We start from the raw sequence: 22,545 nt of genomic DNA, 5'->3' as shown, positions 1-22,545 counted from the left end.
TGAGCTTCCCAGGTTAGCAGAGCTGGCAAATTATCTTTTCTGCCTGTTGTGAATTTATTCCTTCTCCAAGGCTGGGAGGATGGCTCTAGGTGCTGAACAGGGCCTATCTTAGGCCTGGGAAATCAACAGCTGCTGAAGCCAACTTGGGGGCAGGGTCACGGTAAAATATATGCAAGTACTTAGCTTTTGCCAAGAATGTTGTTCTTCTCTGGTTCCGGAGGTGAGTAGGCTGTGTGGGTGGCTGCTTCTCCCTGAGGAAACTATGGCTGAACGTTAGTAGCAGGTCACTGCAGCTGCTCCCGAGAATGGTGCCTGAGGGCTCCCAGTGATTCAGGTCTGGTAACTCCTCTCTGCATCTGAACCGTCTCTTCCTCCCCCTGCCGCTCAGTTTGTTTTCTAACTTTGCCTTTGATGTTCAGGGCTCCTAGCTTGTCATAAATAAACTTGTTTCACTTGTTTTTTCGTCTTTGTTGTAAGAGGGCTCGCCAGAAGCATCTGTCTATTCCACCATCTTGGGCCCACCTCTGTTTCCTGTCTTTTTAATGATCTTTTGCTTTCTTCATGTACAATGTCCTTGATGCCATCCTACAATTCGTCTGGTGTTCAAAGCAATGGTTAGTGCTCAATGTGTCAAATCTACTCTCGAGATGGTCTCCAAATTCAGTGTGGATATACTCAAGGTCGTATCTTGGCTCTCGTGGACTTGTTTTAATTTTCTTTAGGTTTAACTTGAACTTGCATATTAGTAATTGATTGTCTGTTCTGCACTTGGCCCTTGGCCTTGTTCTGACTGATACTGAGCTTCTCTGTTGTCTGTTTTTACAGACGTAGCTGATTTGATTCCTGTGTTTTCCATCCAGTGAGGTCCATGCGTATAGCTGCTGTTTATATTGTTGAAAAAAGGTATTTGCAGTGAAGAAGTTGTTTGTCTTGCAAAATTCTATCATGCGATCTTTGGCATCATTTCTATCACCAAGGTTGTATTTCCTTCTTTGTCTCCAACTTTCGTATTCCAATCACCAGTAATGATCAATACATCTTGATTGCAGGCTTGATCAATTTCAAACTGTGGAATTTGGTAAAAATCTTTAATTTTGTCATCTTTGGCATTAGTGGCTGGTGTGGAAATCTGAATAACAGTTGTATTAACTGGTCTTCCTTGCAGGCATATGGATATTATCCTATCACTGACAAAGTTGTATTTCAGAAAAGATCTTGAAGTGTTCTTTTTGACAATGAACATGATGCCATCCTCTTCAATTTGTCATTTCTGGCATAGTGGACCATAATCGATTGATTCAAAATGGCCAATACCAGTCTACCTCAGCTCACTAATGCCTAGGATATCAATGTTTATGTATTCCATTTCATTTTTGACAACTTCCAATTTTCCTAGATTCATACTTTTTGTACATTCCATGTTCTGATTATTAATGGATGTTATGTCTGTAGCTGCTTCTCATTTTGAGTCATGGCACATCAGCAAATGAAGGTCCTGAAAGCTTGAGTTCACCAAAGTCATTAAGGCTGACTCTACCGTGAGGAGGTAGCTCTTCCCCAGTCATATTTTGAGCGCCTTCCAACCTGAGGGTCTCATCTTTCAGCACTATATCAGACAATGTTACACTGCTATTCATAAGGTTTTCGCTGGGCAGTTTTTTCAGAAGTAGACTGCCAGGTCCTTCTTCTTTATCTGTGTTAAGTCTGGAAGCTCTGCTGAAACCTGTCCATCAAGGCTGATCCTGCTGGCATTTGAAATACTGCTGGCAAAGCTTCCAGTATCACAGCAACACACAAGCCACCACAGTATGACAAACTGAGAGTCGTGGACCTGGTGTATAGAACTTGTTAAAAAAATTAAAATATTATACAAACACATTCAAATTTAAAGCAACCACAAAATATTTTTTTAGCCAATTAAATTAGCAAAAAGTAACACTTTCATACTTTTCTGTTGGTTATGTAAACTGCTATAACCTTTTGAGAAAAAATTTGGCCTTACTTTAAAATTAAAAGTATACCTAGCTGTTGCACAAGCCATCAGGAACTATTATATATATATAAAAACATTGATACATAAGCATATATTTCAAGAATGTTTACTGCAGTATTGTTGAAGTGATAAAAAACTGGATACCACCTGCACTCTATCAAAAGGGGAAAAAAACTGAATAACATGCACTATATTCACACTATGGAATATTACCAAAACCAAATCTGCTGCCGTTCAGTTGATTCCGACTCATAGCAGCCCTACAAGACAGAGCAGAACTGCCCCATAGGGTTTCCAAGAAGGGGCTGGTGGATTCAAACTGCCAAACTTTTGGTTAGCAGCCGTAGGTAGGTCTTAACCACTGTACCACAAGGGCTCCCATGGAATATTCAGCAGTTGATAAAGAGAATGAATTAAATTTGACTAGTGACTGGAGGGATGCCCAAAGCACGGAGCACAGTAATATATATAGCGTGGTCCTATTTTTGTGAAAACAGCCCCCAAATTCCTGTATAGGTGTCTGTAAGTTTGTATGAACATGGAAGACCATTTAAGAACGTGGAAGTTTACATACTATGCGACACTGGCTGCCTCGGGAGTGGTAGGAAAGGAAGGGAGGGAGGGAGATTATTATTTTTCTCTTTATACATTTTTAGATTTTGTTTTTACTTTTTTCTATAATAACTTATGCAGTTAAAAAATAATTTAAAAAAACCTTTAGATTTTTACATTTATTTTCCTCTAAAATTCAGATACGTGGATTTCAAAATTGTCTGAAAGTTTCTTTGAGAATAAATGCTTTGTATTTCTTAAAAACATTATTAATCATAGCAGTAACGAAACATTAAAAATACATATAAGGTTCATATACAATTCCATATTTTCTTTCAAACTGTTAGCAATTTATGAAGTTGTTACATGTGGAAATTTGACACAATTACACATTTAAATTAAGATTTTGAATGTACAAGTCAGGAAATGCAAAATGATGGTTCCCAAAGCTGCCATAACTTGCTTTCTTATGCATATGTAGTTTATTACATGATTGTACAGAGTGTTAACTTTAATGCCTTAATACATATGTGCAATTTGGCTGAATTACTGCTGTTGTGGGAACTATAATTTAGAATTTCCTGACATTTTGTATGTGTAAAATCTCAGCCATAATGTTAAACACAGCTTTTTAATTTAATTTAAAATTTAGTAGTTTATTCAAATCTATTCACACTACCACATTTTCCTACAAACACTGTCCTTTGAGAAAAATAAAATTAACTTGCAGCTAAGAAATCATTCCGCTGCTACGATTCACTCTATTAGATCATAATTAGTACCAGTCTATGAATAATCCATTCTTGCAAGTAGTTTAAAAAATAATTAGCCAAGTAATTCGATTTGGCTTGAAAATACCAGGTTGGTCTCAAGCACACCAGTTACTAATGCCACCACACTTCTGGCTACTACTCATCCTTTCTGCCCACTGGGTAGAAGACCCTAAAATCATTCAGTATTACCTTCAAACCAGACCTTTATTCAGAAATCAAACAAACAAAATAAATGGAAAACAGGTAGAATATACTTTTTCCTTTATGTCCTGGGCATGTAAATCAGTCCTTATTTTCATGGCTTAAATATACTTCCGTTCCATCCCAGAAACCCAGTGCTGTCAAGTCAATACATAAAAAAAGCATGTCTAACATAAAACCATGATTCCAACGAGAGATAAATTGTCAGATCTTTTTCTCTAAACCAAACCAAAACCTACTGCTGTCCAGTTGATTCCAATTCCTAGTGACCCTGTAGGTCAGAGTAGAGCTGCCCCATAGGGTTCCCAAGGAGTGGCTGGTGGATTTGAACTGCTGACCTTTTGGTTAGCAGCTAAATGCTTAACTACTACACCACAGGGCTCCACTAAAGTGTTCAGGAAATACAAATCTGAAGGTGTCACCAAAAGCTATGTCCTTTTGTCGAGCTAATATACGGAATCTTCACAATTTTAAAGATGTTTATGGTGGGAATACCCAAAATACAGCCCACCACAGTATTTTGCCCAGATACTGTGGTTTTCACTAAAATCATGTCAGATCTACCCAGTGGGGCTGAAGAGTTTTGCTGTCTGGGCAGAGTATGAAAATAACAGGAGCTGCAACAGTGAAAGCAGTAAGGCTCTTCCCTTATATATAATATATATCACACGGCCTTCTGTAAAATGGTATGGTAGAAAGCATAATGAACTAGGAATCAAGTTACACATTAGAGCTCTTACTTTGTGATAATTTGTTATGTGACTTTGGGCTAGACACATTGATCACTGAATTCTGTCAACTATATATTCTAAACTTATCTGTTGTAAAAGATCTCTTTAAAGTGTTAAAACGCAAAGGTGTCACCTTGAAGACAGAGGTGCACCTGACCCAAGCCATGATGTTTTCAATTGCCTCACACGCATATGAAAACTGGACAATGCATAAGTAAGACCGAAGAAGAACTGACACCTTTGAACTATGGTGTTGGCGAAGAATACTGAATATACTCTGGATGCCAAAAGAACGAACAAGTCTGTCCTGGAAGAACTACAGCCAGAGTGCTCCTTAGAAGCAAAGATGGCGAGACTTTGTCTTACATACTTTGGGCATGTTATCAGGAGGGATCAGTCCCTGGAGAAGGACGTCATGCTTGGTAGAGGGTCAATGAAAAAGAGGAAGACCTTCAACAAGATGGACTGACACAGTGGCTGCAACAATAGGCTCAAACATAACAGTGACTGTGAGGATACTGCAGGACCGGTCAGTGTTCCGTTCTGTTGTACACAGGGTCACTATGAGTCAGAACTGACTCGACGGCACCTAAGAACAACAACAACAAACATATTTCAAATGTGACACCTTTTCCCCACAACCACTACCACCACCGACGTCACAGCTGCCATCACCTTTCCTAGGCCACTGCAATACTGCCTGCCTGGTTTCCCTGTGTCCTTTCCTTTCTTGCCCCTCTAACTTCCAATCCATTTTCACACAGTAGCCAAAATGCCTCTTTAAAATAAACACAAATCTGATTCTATTACCCCATCTGGTAAAACAAGGAGCTGTGGTGGCACAATGATTAAGTGCTCAGCTGCTAACCAATCTACCAGTGGTTCTGTGGGAGTAAGCACCTGGTGATCTGCCAGTAAGGACAGCAGTCTAGGAAACCCTGTAAGCAGTTCTACTCTATTCTTTAGGGTAGCTCTGAGTTGGAATTGACTTGACAGCACAAAACAGCATCTGCTAAAAAACAAAACAGAACGCCCAATGGCTTCCCACTGCATTTAGGATACACTTTTCTAAAACCCTTCAGAGGACCAAAGGCCTCTAAATCATCTGTTCCTCAGCCACCTCTCCAGCCCCATCCGGAGCCATTCTTTCTCCTACTTATTCTGCTCCAGCCCACCCAGCTGCTCCCTGCTCCTCCAACACCCCTAGCTCCTTCCCATCTCAGGGGTCTTCCAACATAGTGTTCTCTCTGGCTGCATTGGTCTTCTCCCTTTGCTTGACTCCTACTCATTTTTCATATCTTAGTTTAATTAAATGTTATTTGCTTAGGGAAGCATTCCAGACTCTTTGTATTAGTTCAGGTACCCATTATGTATGCTTGTTGTATCCTGTACTTTCCCTTCATATCACATATTACATCGAAACTAAATAGTTATTTACGGAATTATCTGTCTAAAGTCTATCTCCTCACTGTGACTGAAAACATGAGGGCAATGAAGTGTCCATCTGTTCACCACAATTTGTTCATTCAATCCCTAGGACCTAGCAAGTGGTTAATGGATATGTGTTTGATGAATTTAACACTGGTCCCTTAATTTCCTCATTTAAAAAATGGTGCTAAAAATTGTTGCTTTATCTGGATCTTGGGTTTTTATCTATGGAACAGATGAACTTATATATATATATATGTAAAGTGATCTGGAAACTATAAAATGCTTCACATATAAAATGTTTTACATGTACACGAATATGGATGTACTTATCTTTCTATGAGTGAGATCTATGAAAAGGGCAGTCAATGACTGCTATCTTTGTGGCGGGCGAAGAAGAAACAACCCGTGAATATAAACACTTACCTATGCATATACATGCAAATGGTATGTGTTTTCTCCTTCTGTAGCTGTGCAGAAGATAGGAATGGGGTTTGATGGATTCTGGCATTCTCAAGGACCAATATTATGTGATAGGACCCTCGAGCTTTAAAATCAGGCCCTTATTTTTCCTACTGAAATTCCATGAGGAACAAGACTCTCCTGTGCTAGATCTAAGTCAAAGTACACACAAGAATATATCGTATATAAGAAAATCTTAAACAGTTACTCTTTGGAACTGAACCAGAATGTATTGTCTTTTTCTGAAAGATCATCTTTAAAATCAGAAGGTACCTGTAAGTAAACCCTGATATATATATCCTGAGATAAAATGGAAAAAAAAAATAGTAGAATATAGAACTCTTGCCCCTGAGATATAACATAATGAGAAAACTGGATTAATGCATGAGAAAGACACATAAGTAACTATAGTGTAGTGGACCTACAGTGGCCAGCTGCTTTTGCACCGTAGGTAGAACTTTCATGCATTATTTAATTTAATCCTTACAATACCTCCATGAAGGGTGTATCTTTTTTATGGATGAGGAAACTGGGGTTTTAGAAGCTACCATCCGTTTCTGAGGCTTCCTAGCTTGTAAGTGGCACATTCAGGAGCTGAACTGAGGCAGGCTGTCATCAGTGGCCTTCCTCTCAATGCCACAGTTATAATCATTTGCTTCTTTATCTGTTCCTCTGCTGGCCAGTGTTTTATATTTCTTTGGCATCTGGTGCCTAGCCCAGGGCCTAGGGCATGGTGGGCATTTGATGAATATTAAAAAATTGAAAACAAGAAAATTCCAAGGAGGAAAAAAATATGAACCTGAAGTAGATGAATTAAGCTGATAAGACAGTAGGGGACATGCTTTGGGAAGGAGGGTCATTCCAAACAGGGAGTAAATGTGGCAATGCTCAGAGGCAGAAAAATGAAAGTGAAAAGTAGAGGATGATAATGGAAGTTCTAGGGAGAGTGGGCTCACGCTTTAGCTGGAAAGGGAACTAAAGTGACAAGAAGAAGAATAGGATAACAATTTGGCAGAGCACACAATGAGTTCAGAGTTCATGTGAGACAAATGACAACTTTCATTTCCTTCTGAACAGGGTAGGGGTGCTCCAAACAATCTCTAACGCTCTATGTGGTGAGGCTAGAGAAGGACAGAAGATGGAAGTGGGGTGGTAACTGGACACTGCTGCTATAATTCATACATGACCTGACACAGGCTTGGACTAGGAGCTCAACAGCTCTGGGAATGAATGACACAAGTCTAACTGAGCTAACTCAGGTATGATAACTCTGGAATGATAGCAACAAACCTATGGTCTTCTCTATAGGCAGTTTGTGTCTCTAATACTTCATATAGGCGGTCTTCAACACATGATGATTCAACTGCCGTCAATTCTTATTTACAGCACTCACGGCAGGCAGCACCCTGTGGATTTATACTAGCTTATTTGTTGCCTGGTATTCCTGGTTTAAGGCTTCCCCAGACTCCCAATTTCACTTTGGTCCTATAGTCCTTCTTTCCAGGCTTCTAAGGATCTAGACCAGTACCACTATAACTCTCCCAACAATGTCTTTTTAGATCCTTCTTCTATCACGCAATGTAACAGCTACCCTTCCAGAAATGTTATCACCATGCAATCAAATATTTTAGTCATTTCTTCCATAAATATATAAACAGAAAATAAGTGTTTTAGAAATAACTAGACAAAAATATAATAAAGTAACTAACGTAAGTAGGCTTCTGTCAAGAATAGAATCCAAAATAGCAGGACAGTAGAAAGATTTGCTTAAAAGCAATCTGTTTCCCCATATTATGATATGGATGTGCTAGGACTATGGGGCTAATATGGGCTTGGGGTAGGTGGCATCATGACTGTAAGAATGCCCTGACAGAGGTCCTGAGGGGGGAACATGGGTGGAAGAAGGGGTGGAGAGAAAAAGAAAGAAGGGTTTCTGCTTTTGAAATATGTAAATAGGTAAAACCAAGTGTTTATATTTGAGAACTTTTTGGGTGTTGCACACTTGTAGCTTCCCATGCTGACTGGTTTGTCAGTGTGGGTAATGAGTCCTGCAGCTACATAGCCACATTGTTTCACCTGTCTTACCCAGTGGCTTCACTGCCTGGAAGGAAAAATGGAAATGTGGAAGTTTACTCTCTCCGTGTCCTACATAAACTGCGCTGGGACTGGAGTGATCCAGGTACTCTGAGTGGGACTTTAAAAGTCCTCAACACAATAACCGATATACACCCGACATCATAGCTTTAAATAGCTAACCCCTAAGAATAATAAGGAAACCCTGGTGGCATCGTGGTTAAGTGCTATGGCTGCTAACCAAAAGGTCGGCAGTTCGAATCTACCAGGCGCTCCTTGGAAACTCTACTGGGCAGTTCTACTCTGTCCTACAGGGTCGCTATGAGCTGGAATCGACTCGATGGCAATGGGTTTGGTTATTCGTTTTTAAGAATAATAAACATATCAATAAAGTGTTCTTAAATTGGCTAATAAGATGCTTCTCATTATAAAACAGATTTATGCCAGGATGACAAGAACTACATTTTAATGACAGGGCATCAATTCTGAAAAATCTAATAAGAGAGTAGAATATATTTCTGATATCCTACCTCTGTGAGATATTTGTTCCAATCCCACATGGAGCAGTACTTCCACCAAGGTACACTGGACTGCAGCTAGATGTGTTCAACAGATGGGAGAAAAGTGAAATAAAACAAAAAGAAATATGAGAAGTTAATTTAGCCTCGTTGACTCTATGTTCTTGTAATCAAACTGTGTATTTTTCCTAGCAAGCCAACTGTTTCAAAGAAGAGGTATTTATCTCACAATCACTGCTTTATTGGATATAACACGTACATTTAGGAACACTCAAGGAGTTAAAATGAGTCACAGAAAAATGTGTTTGCCAAATAATATAAGAGACAAAGTAAATACTGAAGAATATAACAGAACATTAATTCTGAGAAACTGTTCACACTTTTTTTTTTTTCGCATGGCAGAAAATTATTTACAATAGCAATAATCTTTCATTCAAGTTCTTTATACACTAAGGGGTCACAGATCACAAAAATACTGAAGATATTACTAGTGCCTTTTCTCTGGAAAGCCAACCAGTGCTTTGTTGTTCAACGTCACTGTTGTCTAAATGGTAAGAAAATCTACTAGACTACGGTTATAGTGTTTGCTCACCAGTGTGTATAATTTACCAAAGCAATCTTAACTTACCTTTTACCAAGGCCTTGAATGGAAGCTTTGACAGATGTGTTACCTGAAGATTTAGACTTTAATTTCTGTTAAAAAAACAAGAAAAGGCCAAAGATAACTTCAGAGAACTGTAACACGAAAACTAATATTCTTTGTTTTATAATAAGAATATTTTTAAATGGTTTAAATAAAAATCTTGGTGGCATCATTATGTTCCTGAAATAAAAACTATGACCAAAACCTTTTAAAGGCAAAAGGGAAGTAGAATTCCCTGAGGAATTTTCAAATTACTTTGCTAACTTTTAGTCTAGGATATTGATATACTGCCATTATTAGCCCGCACAGATTTAGAGTCCTTTTATAACTCTTCAGTTAATACTGGGATTTAATATGAAGGACCTGCTATTTAAAACTTCATCCTGGAAAAATTCAATTGAGGAAGAAAAAAAAAAAAAAATCAGACTCATTTTAAAGGCTGTGAATGGCACTCATCTGAACTAAAAATAAGCTAACAGAACTCCTGGGTAACTTCAAGAATATTAACCTTGATCAAATGGAATGGTATCAGCCAACAGACGTTCAAGGAAAATGTACAGCTACTTAGTCACAACTATACAGTAGTACCTATATGGTTGCATAACATCATCATCATTAGCAAGCATTTATTAAGTGTTAGCCGATATATGGTACCAAACAACATAAACTAACCACACACTAAGACCACCGCCAAGAAGAGGAAGTAAGACGAAGAAAAGGCAATTTAAACTATGCAGGGACATGTCTTCATTTTACCTAGTGGGTTAGAAAATTTAATGGAGGTAAAAATATTTGATTTTATGATTTCTCTTCACTATTTTATTTCATGTCAAAGAGAACTGGAATACTTTTGGGTGCATGTCTGAGAAATAATAATGTGCATGATTCTCTCCTTGTTTTGGGGAACACGTTTCATGTACCACATTCTTCCTTACATCCAGGCTCAGGTTTATGGCTCTAAGCAGGAACACTGTGACATTTGTCGTTCATTCCTGGGCTTTCTTGGATGGGTCTAAGAGCAAGAGGGTGTGGGGAACAGTACTCTCAGGAACATAATACGGCCTCTGAGCAATCAACTCAATGGCAACTAACAACAAGGACAATGTGGGCATGGACCAGCCATCCACAGACATCTTTTTTTCCTCACCCAATACAGAAAAGTAGTGGGCTGTAAATACGTAAGTGGCTGTCATATTATTTTCTGAACTTATCATAAAGCTCAAATATACACAGACATTTTAAAAATTAAAAAAATGACGATTTAATCACTGGTTCATGGGATAAAAGTGACACGAGATCAGGAAATTTTTCAGAAAAGTATTCTTAGAGCTGACAAATACAAGCGAGTAACTTGATCCGTGCGCTGACTCTTGCTCTGATACCTTTTCTAATTTCTCATTCTTGCTGAGAAATGAACAGTAAAACACACATCCAGAGTTTCTAGTATTTTAGTTTTTCTACCACTCTAAGTGGAATAATTTATTTAAATAATTATATTTCTCAGAATTCAGAGGGCTACAGATAGCTACTTGTGCCTTCTTTAAGTTTTCAGACTATTCTAAATACACCTGGAAACAATGCAAGAATTATTGCACATTTATAACACTTGACTTACAAAAGGTTTTTTGTCAAAGTTAGGCTCTTCAAATATTTCATTAATAAGACTGTCAAGATCCTCTGCTTTTTTAAATGTGTCTGTCAATCTGAAAAAGAAAACACACCTAAAGCTTAAGAACAGATAAAGCAACCAGTATCAAAAGTTTTGTTTAAATAATGTCCATTATTAGAGTTGATAATGGAAGAATAAACATGATATTAATTTTTTTTCCCTGCTAAGGACAGCCTAAGATTGTTGAGACAAAGACACAGCTATGTCACATATGTACTTCACTATCACTACACTTATAACATTTCAAGCTAAACATTACATTCAAGAGAAAGCTGAGAATGTACTTTTCCAAATTACATCAACCACTTAGAGGATGCAAAATACTTACAATTTTAAGTAGAACCCAATATTATAAACAAAATATAATTTTAACCAGTCTTTCTCATTTTTTTTTCCTACAGGTTCCATTATAAGCGAACTAACCATATCCCTTTACTAAAAAAAAAAAAAAAAAAAACGGTATCCCTTTACTAGAGGAGCAAAAGTTATGTAATTATATAACCAGTACCAAAAAAAAAAAAGCCATTTGTTTGACCAAATATCTTAACTACCTCTTTATCTTCTGCAGGTAAAGCACACAAACTGCTACTGCAGAACAGAACTTCTATGTAATAGCTAACATTTATCCAACACTTACTATACGTCAGGCACTGTCTTACGGCTTTACATGGGATATACAGGGAGAGCCAGAACTCGACAGGACTGCCTTGTTTTCCCGGGCCTCACAAAATTTTCCACCTTTGACACAGTGGAGTCTTGCCACTTTTTTATCACTCGTTTTAGTGGAAAATATTTTAGTTTTCCTTCTCTGACAGGTTTTCGCCTTACACAGGTTCTGGCTTTTGCAGGTTTTACTGTAGTTCTCTAGATGAATAAACAGACACTGAGAGATTCAGGAACTTGCCCTAGGTCATATACATAGTGGGCAGAGAGGCTTGGAATCTAGGGCAGTCCATACACCTATGTGGCACTAAACAAACTCTCTCTAGAGTTTAATATGTTGCAGATGCTGTACCTCAACTTCATAGGACCATTACATTATTTGTTTTAGTAGAAGATAGAAACTCTCAAATTTTAGAAATGTATTTACTCTTCGAAAATTTCTGAACATCAGGAATTTAACATTTTTTGTTGCTGTTATTGCTTGGAGTAAAACAATTAACCTGGAGCAAGGAAATCCAGAGACTGTTGCCTAATACTGAATTGCTTATTTGATCTCTCTCCAGGACTCTGCCTCTTTAGTTGTTCCCTAACTTGTATCTTTAATATGTTTCACTCTATACTGGCTTCTTCTCTTGGCTTACAGGTAGGCTCAAGTCTTTCTTCTTCAAAAAAACATTCCAAAAAACTCTTCTGTTGAAGCTGCCACTCTCTCTCACTCACTCAATACTAAAGAGTAGTCTATATCCATTATTTCTACTTTCTTATAAGTAGATAGGAGCCCTGGTGGTGCAGTGGTTAAGAGATTGGCTGCTAACCAAAAGGTTAGCAGTTCGAATCCACCAGAAGCTCCCTGGAAACCCTATGGGGCCATTCTACTTTGTTTTATAGGGTCAATATGAGTTGGAATCAACTCAACAGCCATAGATTTGGATTTGGTTTGTAAGTAGATTGGATTTAGCATCAAATGGTGACCTAGATAAAGGATTCTCAACCTTGGGAACTATGGACATTTTGGGCCAAATAATTCTTTGGTTGGGGGTAGGAGGAGGGGGAGGCTATACTGTGCATTGTAGGATGCTTTGTAACAATTCAGGCCTCTGCCCACTGGCTACGGAGCCCTGGTGGCACTATGGTTAAGTGCTCATGGTTTGAACCCACCAGCTGCTCCTTGGGAGAAAAGACTTGGTGATCTGCTCCTGTAAAGATTACAGACAAGGAAACCCCATGCGGCAGTTTTACTCTGTCATATAGGGTAACTATGAGTCAGAATCAACTCAGCGGCACAAAACAACAGCAAACCACTGGATGCCGGTATCACTCCTTCCCCAGATGGGACAATTAAAAATGTCTCTGGACATTACCAGGTATCCCTGGATGGTAAAATCATGACTGGCTGAGAACCACTGACCTAGTTTATTTAGCCTTTCCAAGCCTCAGATATATTATCTGTAAAAATGAGATCTACATGACTATTTTAAACTCCTTCTAGGTATAAAATGCTATCTCCGACTTCTACGTAATTAGTTTCACTATACATATATATATTACTGGAAACCCTGGTGGCATAGTGGTTAAGTGCAACGGTTGCTAATCAAAAGGCTGACAGTTTGAATCTGCCAGGCGCTCCCTGGAAACTCTACAGGGCAGTTCTACTCTGTCCTATAGGGTTGCTATACTCTCTGGGGTCTCCTCTCTCATGCAATTTCACAACTTCAAGAATCAGATGCATTCAAACTTTATCAACCTCATCAGTACTGTTAGGCACCCAAACCATCACCTTACATAATATTCTGGTTTGTTACTAGATCATATGACTTCGGGATGTCTACACTTACTTAGGAGCCTTGGTGGCATAGTGGTTAAGAACTTGGCTGCTAATCAAAAGGTTAGCAGTTCAAATCCACCAGCTGCTCCCTGGAAACTCTACGGGGCAGTTCTACTCTGTCCTATAGGGTTGCTATGCTACTCTGTCCTATAGGGTTGGTATGAGTCGGAAGTGACTCGACAGCACCAAACAACAATAACACCACTTAATTAAGGAGCCCTGGTGGCACAGTGGCTAAGTGCTGGGCTGCTAATTGGAAGGTCAGTGATTTGAACCCATGAGCTGCTCCAGGGGAAAAAAGACCTGGTGATCTGCTCCTGTAAAATTATAGTCCAGGAAACCCTGTGGGGGCAGTTCTATTCTGTCACATGGAGCCACTATGACTCAGCTCAACAGAAACTAACACCACACTTACTTGCGACATGCTATACCCAACCAAACCCACTGCCGTCGAGTCGATTCCAACTCATAGAGACCCTACAGGGCAGAGTAGAACTGCCCCACAGAGTTTCCAAGGAGCGCCTGGCGGATCTGAACTGCTGACCTCTTGGTTAGCAGCCGTAGCACTTAACCACTATGCCACCAGGGTTTCCGTGATTTGCTGTAGTAATGAATAATTAGAAAAAGAGTGCCAGCATTTTGTTCATAACTCATAGTTTGTTTTTTTGATGCTATAATAATCTTAATCAAATGTTAAGCTTTCATTGGTTTCCTCCCTAACTCTGCTTCTTATTGTAATCTTGATTCAAGATGCAGTTTTTGCTGAAAATAAAAAGTATATTCAAAATAAAATCTAAACACTTAAACTTACAATTAAATACGAGAGGTATATATAAAAGTTTTGGAACCAGATAGCTGGTTTTAAATCTAATTTTACCATGCCTTGGTGGATTTGGCAGTGTAACTTTGGGCAAGTACCTATATTTTTCTAAGCCTCAATTTTGTCAGTGAAATGGGGATAATAACATTATGCACCTCATGGGGTTGTAGTGATTAAATAAAGTAATACATGTAACGTACTTAGCACACAGAAAGGACTCAATAATGTTGGTGATTATTATTATAGCTATTATCTTGGAAGTTATGATATTATCTTTAAATATTCCCATCTGTATCATCCTGAACCACTTTATTCCTATTACAGTACCACTCAACCCGCATCAGTCTCTCTTCTTTTCTTTAACTAATCACATATTTTTCTTTATCATTTTGAACACTTCAACAAATTTCATGTGTTTTGACCAGTTACGTTAGCAGTTGTTCCTGGTATCCAGATGTAGTGCATTTATTTTATTATTTGCAGAACTATCATTTTAAGAGCCAATTTCAGTATTTTAACTCTTTTAAGGAAAAGACAGAGGATACTGCTATACAATTGCCATAAATTGGTTCCTAGCTTTTAAACATCAATTGTGGCCCATGGCAAAATTTTGATGTTTGACATTAAATACCAGGTAGAGATCATATTTGGTACTGGGTTTAGGGCCTTTGTTGCTATTTTTTGCATAATTTATCTTTACAACTACATTGCCAGATGACAAACATGAAGTTTTAACACATGAATGACAATAGTACTGGTTGGCTACAGCTTTTAAAAATGTATTACTGAAAAATATGATACACTAAATAGTGGGAAGGTGTTATAGTTTGACTTGTGTCCCCTCAAAATATGTACCTGTGGATGTGATAATGTCTGGAAATAGGGGTTTCTTCTGTTATGTTAATGAGCCCATTACCAGAGTAGGGTGGATCCTAAACCTAATCACTTCTGAGTTACAAAAACAGCAGAATAGACACATATACACACAGGGGGAAGACAGATGCCATGCCATGTGAGGAACTATCTATAAGCAAAGGAATGCCAAAGATTGCTGGCACACACCAGAAACTATGAGAAAGGCCCACAGAAATAGAGAAGGAGGAGACCCTGATTTGGACTTTTAGCCTCCAAAGTTGTGAGAAAATAAATTTCTGTTCTTTAAAGCTACCCACTTGTGGTATTTCTGTCATGGCGGCAGTAAGTGACTACGACAAATGAGGTGTTAGAAGTACTATAGATGGATTTCAGTCGTGCAATAACAGCCTACAGAGAGAAGCATTAAAAGACCCATGCTTGGAGAGGACCCACCCTTGGAGAGCCTTGGAGAGCAGCCCTTTCCATTTTCAGCAGCCTGCTGCAAGACATCCTACCCTCCGCATGCCAGTTTTCCTAAAATGAACAGGCTCTGGAAAGCTCTCTAGCCTCTAAACACAAGTAAAAGACTACAAATAATCTCAAGGTAACATCCCTGTGGGACAGGGATGGTGGATATGCTGGAAATGGGTACGGAAGGGCTTCCAGCATGTAAGATAATAATATACACGTTAATGACAGTGATATTTTCATAAACATTCAGCCAAATGAGCTTTAGCCCATTTAAAGTAGTCATTTTAGTTGGCTCTAATTTATTTTTTTAAAAATACTGCCTAGCATTCAACTACTTTTTAGAACTTCTATTTCTGAGCTCCTTTTATCTTCTGAGGGCGAGTTTTTATAAACAGACAAATGTCATCGGAGGTAAGTCTGGTGAATAGGGTAGCAGTGGAGTTGGGTAACACGTCTGAGAAAACACACCTCCCACGGATTCGGCCATAAATTAACAAGACTGACTTTCTTGGGTGGTTCCTAAGCTGCCTCTGTGTACAGTCTGCCCTCTGTACCTGAGGGTTCCACACCTATGGGCTCAAGTACCCTCGGATCAAAAATATCTGGGGAAAAAAAAGTTATGTTATTGCTTGTGTATACTACGTAGTTAAGCCTATGATGGTTGGGTCTGTACTGAACATTCACAGGCTTTTTTTCTTATTATTCCCTAATACAGTATAACAACTATTTACATAGTATTTACATTAACCAAAAGACCACACCCATTGCCATTCAGTGAATTCTGACTCACAACGACCCTATAGGACAGAGTAGAACTGCCCCATAGAGTCTCCAAGGAGCATATGGTGGATTAGAACTGCCAACCTTTTGGTTAGCAGCTGTAGCTCCTAACCACTACGCCACCAGGGTTTCCTGTATTACATTAGGTATTGTAAGTAATCTAGAGATGATTTAAAGTATACACGATGTGCATATGCCATTTTATATAAAGGACTTAAGCATCCGTGGATTTTGGAGTGGGGGGGGTGTGTCCTGGAAGAAATTCCCCACGGATATCTGAGGGGCGACTGTAATTCCACAAGTGTTTCCAAAATGTTTTTAGGCAAGAAGCAATTTTCAAAAGATTCTAGCAAGACTTGTTGCAGAGCCTTCCAAGTCATCATTCTGAAGGGCAATACTCAATGTAAAAATTTTGTTTCCTTCGGGGGGCAGGGGGATAAGGAGAAGGTGAGAGACCTATTATGATTACATAGTGTAATAATTTTGAAACATAGTTTTTGGGATCAGAAACCAAGACTTAAAAAAAGTTCCCAAATTTTGATTTAGATGCCTGGGATCCTCTAGGATCTCCCTGGGACCCTTACCTGAATGCCTCGGGGGAGAACGAAGGTGGTTGGACTAATACAATGATCACAACATCTAACCCTTTTATCATCAATCTAATTTCACCAGCTTCCTGATCTAAACAAACAAATATCGGCAATGGCGTCACAGAATCGAACAGATTCATTTTCTTCCTTAACAAATGGCCCAAGGGTTACTCGGCCTGGGGAAGGGGGTCAGAGGCAATAGGATGAGGGTCTCTGCGAGGGCACCTCCCACAAGGCGATGAGAACCGCTCAAACACCCTGAGGAAAATCTGGCGCTGGTCAGTGCACCCCTGTCGGAGCTGAGGAGAGGGGCGCCTACGCTGGACCCCCTGATTAGGACCCACTGTCAGGCGGAGACCGGGTGAAAGAGACTAGACGAGAGCCGCGGGCTCTGAGAGGGGGGCACCCGCGGGCCAGCTCGCCCGGGTGTGCAGGGCGTGGGGTCTGGGCGAAGCAAGGAGATGCCAGAATCCCCGAGGATTGGGCGTTGGAGATGTGTGCTACGCTGGGGGTTGGGGGACCAAGCCCTATTCGAGAGGGAGCCGGAGATCGCGGGTGGGGGCACGTTTCTTTTGGGTGTGGCGGCGGAGGGGCGGCTTTGGGGCCTGGAGCAGGCTTTACCAGAACAGCCCACCCCTCCCGCCCGTTAGAACCTGAGATTCTCTTTCGCGTCGGCGCGGCTCCGGTCGCTGCTCTGGGTGCCTCTGGGCTGCTCGACCATGCCCAGTCTCAGTGGGTCGGGTCTGCAAAACTTGGACTCGACCTCATCCAAGAGCTCGTCCAGATCCTTCGCCATCTTGAATCGCCAAGTCCCCCTACAGCTCCCCTAGCCGCAGAGCCGGATGGTTTCTAGGGGCAACGTGAGGCCCCGCCGCGCGCCCTCTCCCTCGCCCGCTGCGAGCTTCGCGCATGCGCACGCCGCCTTGCTGGACGCCCGGAGGCGGCGACTGGGCCTGGGCGCTAACGCCGCAGCTGCGCTTACGGACGCGGGGGTCCGCGAGCTCTCGGCAGCGCCTGCTCCCCGTGAGCCCGTAGGTCGGAACTGTCTGTTCCTGTGTGACCCCGAGATGCTTTGCTTGTCTTTGTCCTTGTTCCTGCTTGTCGCGTGTTACTGTCATATCTCCCTCTCCTGGATCTAAGTCGTAAGCACAATCACACGATTCCCAATTTCCTCGTCTACTCCTCTTCCGGCCCTCTCGGCGTCCCCTTTGTGTTTCAGCCATTCATTAATTCCTTAAATAATCTGCAGAAAAGCGGGGAAGAGCTCTCTGAAACAAAAACAAATGCCAATGTCGTGTATCAAAACTTCACATTCCCGTAGTCGGCAGGATTCGAACCTGCGCGGGGAGACCCCAATGGATTTCTAGTCCATCGCCTTAACCACTCGGCCACGACTACTTCTGCTAGCAATTTTGGCAGTGACAATCTATGTACACTCTACGTAAGTAAGTTTGGAGTCTGGAGAAAATTAGTATAAAGCTGTTCTGTTTGATAATAGCAAATTTGAATTTTATAGCTGTAATAGTTTTTTTTTTTTTAATAGTTTTAGCTGTTGAGGACACAGTGCATATCCCGTTCAATCTTTTCTTTTTCAGCAGAGAAAACGAAGTTCCAGTCACATTTCCAAACTTAAAAAACCGGTGAGAAAGGAAGGAAAACTCCGATATTACTTTACACCCACTTGCACACTGACGAAATCAGGGAACCGGGAACCCTGAGGCTACCGACAAGCCTCTGAGTCTTCTCGCGTGACTCCCAGCTCCACCCCTCCGTTCTCTTTGGCAAACAGCTCCCAGGACTCCCTTTCACCCACGAGGGACTAAATTACTAATACCTACCTATTTAAATTCACTATGTAGGGTCAGACAGTCCTACCATGCCGTAAAGGCACTACTTTGGAAAGTACAAATGAAAGTTATTGTCATTACTGGTATTTCTAAAGTACTGTCCGCGGTGTAACCTGTGCTTTGAGTATTTCTAAAATAGGGCAGCAAAGAGCTTGGCACCACTGGAAACTGAGAAGATAGTTTGATCCTGATGATTATCGTCATTCATTTGACTTACAGTTTGTTCAAAATATCTTAATGTCCCTGAAGAGCAGCATGGAGTGGTGTGCTGGAGCTGTTGGTACCTGCTTGCTAGAAAAAAGCCCACCTTTAAATTTTTGTCAGTTAAGTGAGCCAGTTCTGAAACACAACCATTAAAAAAATTAAATGATATAAACTTACAGTTGAATTAAAAACAAAGGTAATACGCGAAACTCATCACATCCTAGTTATTTCACTACATTTTACTGTAATTTATGCTATTTAGGTTACTTACATCTATTGTATTTGTATGGTGGAAATACTGTATATGGTGTGCCATTGCGTAGTTCTTTTTAATTTCCCATTCAGCGGTGTCACTTGAGTACCTTGAAATCCACCACGGTGGGTGTACTTAAACCAGGGAGATCAACAAATAGTACAAATCATAAGTTTTTCATCCTAAGAACTGACTGTTAAACCTTTACCGTGTACCACTAAATGTTACCTTCAAAACAATTCTGAATATTCCCAGCAAGGCAACTTGGGAAAAAAACAAAAACCAACTTAAAACAACTGATAAGCAGGAAATCATACAATATACTAGGATTCGAACGGCTGAAACAAAGCTGCAGGCAGTGGGAGAATAACCAAAACTGCCCTACAAGTAGATGGAGGGAGGAGTCAGTAAGGCCTTCTTGCATTTCCTGACCTTTCCCCATCAAAACCAAAACCCATAGCTATCAGGTCAATTCTGATCCATAGCAAACCTATTGGACAGAGAACTGCCCCATAGAGTTTCCGAGGAGCATCTGGCAGATTTGAACTGCTGGCCTTTTGATTAGCAGCTGTAGCACCTAACCACTGTACCACCAGGGTTTCCCTTTCCCCGTTAGAGATTTGTTTTTTCCAGTAGAGCATTGCCTCCTGTTAAAATGTGATAATACATTTTCACTGTCATGATTACACCTTAGCAGGGATTGGTTTGTAAGGTTTGCTAGTGGGTACCTAAAAAGCAGAGAATGGAGACTTGAAGGAATATAATATCAGTATGGTGTTTTGGCAGGTGAGGAGAGAAGGGGAAGGTAGATTCTGAATCTAGTGGATCACCACAGTGGGAAACCTGGGAGCACAGAATAATCTGGTTCTGGGTGACTTTGTAAGGAGGAAAATACAGGAGGGAGCCAAGTATTTCAGTATCTCAAATACTGAAAAAGGAGGAGGTGTTGAAGACCAACTTCTGTGGTTTACCCTATTCTTTGAGGTCGGCCTTGCGGCTGACTTTGGGAAAGGGGAGTTAGAGCTGGGACATAGGTCTGTTCTCCTTTGAAGAGGTCCTTTGCGAATCCTGCCATTACTGTCCAGGATCTATTGGCTTGCATTTTACCGCTTTTATCCTTCCTCTACTTACTATTTAAAGAAAAATTTCCCCTACATCAGGTGCATTTTGTTGGCTACTTTAAATCCTTTTTTTTTTGGGAATAAGACAGCATATAAATAAACAATTCCATATATTTAAACTTCTTCATCTCCTTATGTGTGCATCATCTCTTAGTTCTGGGTCCTCTGAGGGAGATGGAGTTTCCATTCAGCAGACCTGATGATTGGGTTCAGTTTAGGTTCCTTGAAGCCTTACCTCCCCACCGCCACCTAAAGTCTGGCTTTGCCACCAACCTTATTTTCCTCCTTAGGGTTCCCAAGATTGGGGGTGGCCTGGGGCTAGCTTCAGACTCTGTGGAAGAGCTTCTGGTTGGGGGTAGTAGTGGGTGGTGGTGGTTATGGTTAACCAGAGCCTAGTGAGTGTACATGAAACTGGCTTCCAGCAGAAAAACAGGAAAAAGCCATTTAACTTCCTGTACTTGATATTGAAGCTGCTCTTGCACCATGGTTCCAGGGAAGTAATGGATACCTGCTATCCAGTTTGACAGGCTTAATGTTTTAATTTGTCTCTAGAAAAGATGAAATCTGAGGTGGTATGCACCAGTAGTTGAAAGAATCCATTAACATGTAGAAGATTTACAGGAAACACTGTGAAAAGAGAAAATGTTTCTGGTGGTGTTTTGTTTGAAGAACATTAGAAAAAAATTAGAGTTTGTTCCCTCCTTCCCCACTTCCACCCCCATTTTAATAAAATACCAGATATAGATCATCCAGAGTTTGGCATTTTGAGAATTTCGTTTAGAGTTCATTAAATTTTCCAGTGGGTCTCCTCATTTTAGTCAAGTTCGGAGTTTATAGGAAAAATGCCACACAACACGTAAGTGTGACACATATGTGTACAGCTGTGTGACAAATTGTAAAATGGTAAATAATGTACTATTAAACATCTCCAGGTGTCAGGAGTGATACTAGAGTGAGCTTCAGTGGATTCTAAACAATGGATTGTAAAGAGCATATACATGGCTTTAGAAGATTCCTCTATATTATGCAAATTGCATTAGAAGATTAAAGAAAAAAATATTATATATTCCTTTGATGTTTTCTAAAGTGAGAAATCTTATTTATTATCTCTATAATTGTTAATATGGAGTCCCTGGGCGGCACTAATGGTTAAGTGCTCGAAAGGTTGGTGGTTCCTACTCACCCAGAGATGCCTTGGAAGACAGGCCTGGTGACTGCTTCTGAAAGGTCACAGACTTGAAAACCCTATGGAGCAGTTCTACTTGGCACATATGGGGCCTCCATGAGTTGGAATCGACTGAATGGCAACTAACAACAACATAATTGTTAATGTATGTAGGCAATGTTGTCTTTCCCAGTGTTGAAAAGTGTGTCAGATATTTCATAAAGAAGTACAGCTAAGTGCTTTCAGGTGATGCAATTATTAAATGATCAAAGGGGCATGCTATATATTATTACACTTAGTATTCCAAGGAAGTATTTTAGGGAAAAGTGTCCCAATTAAGAAAACAAAGCCCTGTTGGCTTTTCCAAGTAATCGAAGAATGCTCTGAGCTTGCGTTCTTGCTAGCGCCATTATAAATGAGTTAGAGGTGGTGATACAGCTGGTTCTGTTGTCCCCCACAGCTCCAGGCCAACCCCTTCAGTTACAAGGTGTTTTATAATCCTCCTGGCTATTCAAATAATGAATTGCAAGGCCTCTTTGAATTCCCACGTACTTAGGTTTAATTTTCTCGGCCCTGCTTTTCTCCCCATACTTCGCAGGCCTTCTAAAAAAATACCCACTGCTGGGCAGCAACCTTCTTGTGAGGGGAGGCATCCGCCTGGAGCAGTTGTGAGTCTCCCAGCGGCTGTTGCTGTGGAAGAATTGAAATAGCACTGAGGCAGCTCCAGTTCTTTTAAGTGGTCCCTGAGTTAGGCCTCGATGTCATGTAGGTAAATTCAGTCCAGAACATGCAGAATCTTTATTGGAATTTGTACGTTCATCTCTCACAGCTGTGGAGAGTTTAGACTAATCACAACTCTCACTGGGATACTATCATCTTGGTAATTTGAAAAAGGATCAGGAGCCTGC

General features: G+C 40.4%; 1 protein-coding gene and 1 non-coding gene across 7 annotated transcripts in view; both read right to left on the bottom strand.

The window, feature by feature from the left end:
- The window catches only part of CFAP418 (cilia and flagella associated protein 418), a 46,596-nt gene extending 28,617 nt beyond the window's left edge, over positions 1–17,979 (bottom strand). For 3 of the 6 annotated variants that reach the window (XR_007513243.1, XR_007513242.1, XM_049853658.1), the window contains exons 1-4: positions 17,701–17,978; positions 10,990–11,077; positions 9,360–9,424; positions 8,744–8,809 (exon numbers count right to left, since the gene is read on the bottom strand). Coding sequence is in view for 4 of the 6 variants with exons in the window: in XM_049853658.1 (XP_049709615.1) it covers positions 8,744–8,809; positions 9,360–9,424; positions 10,990–11,077; positions 17,701–17,843 (362 nt within the window). In the remaining 2 variants the exon portion in view is untranslated. Of the gene's footprint in view, positions 1–8,743; positions 8,810–9,359; positions 9,425–10,989; positions 11,078–17,700 lie in introns of all 6 variants that reach the window. The other 3 variants (XM_049853657.1, XM_049853659.1, XM_049853656.1) reach the window with 3 other exon arrangements.
- A 384-nt stretch (positions 17,980–18,363) lies between these two features.
- Positions 18,364–18,445, bottom strand: TRNAS-AGA (transfer RNA serine (anticodon AGA)). Its single transcript has one exon. It is a non-coding gene; the product is annotated as a tRNA-Ser (tRNA).
- Positions 18,446–22,545: the final 4,100 nt, after the last annotated feature.

This window comes from Elephas maximus, chromosome 15, assembly GCF_024166365.1.
Source record: "Elephas maximus indicus isolate mEleMax1 chromosome 15, mEleMax1 primary haplotype, whole genome shotgun sequence".
Classification (NCBI taxonomy): Eukaryota; Metazoa; Chordata; class Mammalia; order Proboscidea; family Elephantidae; genus Elephas; species Elephas maximus.
Note: the sequence above shows the minus strand (reverse complement) of the source record. Positions and strands in the feature narration are given on the sequence as shown.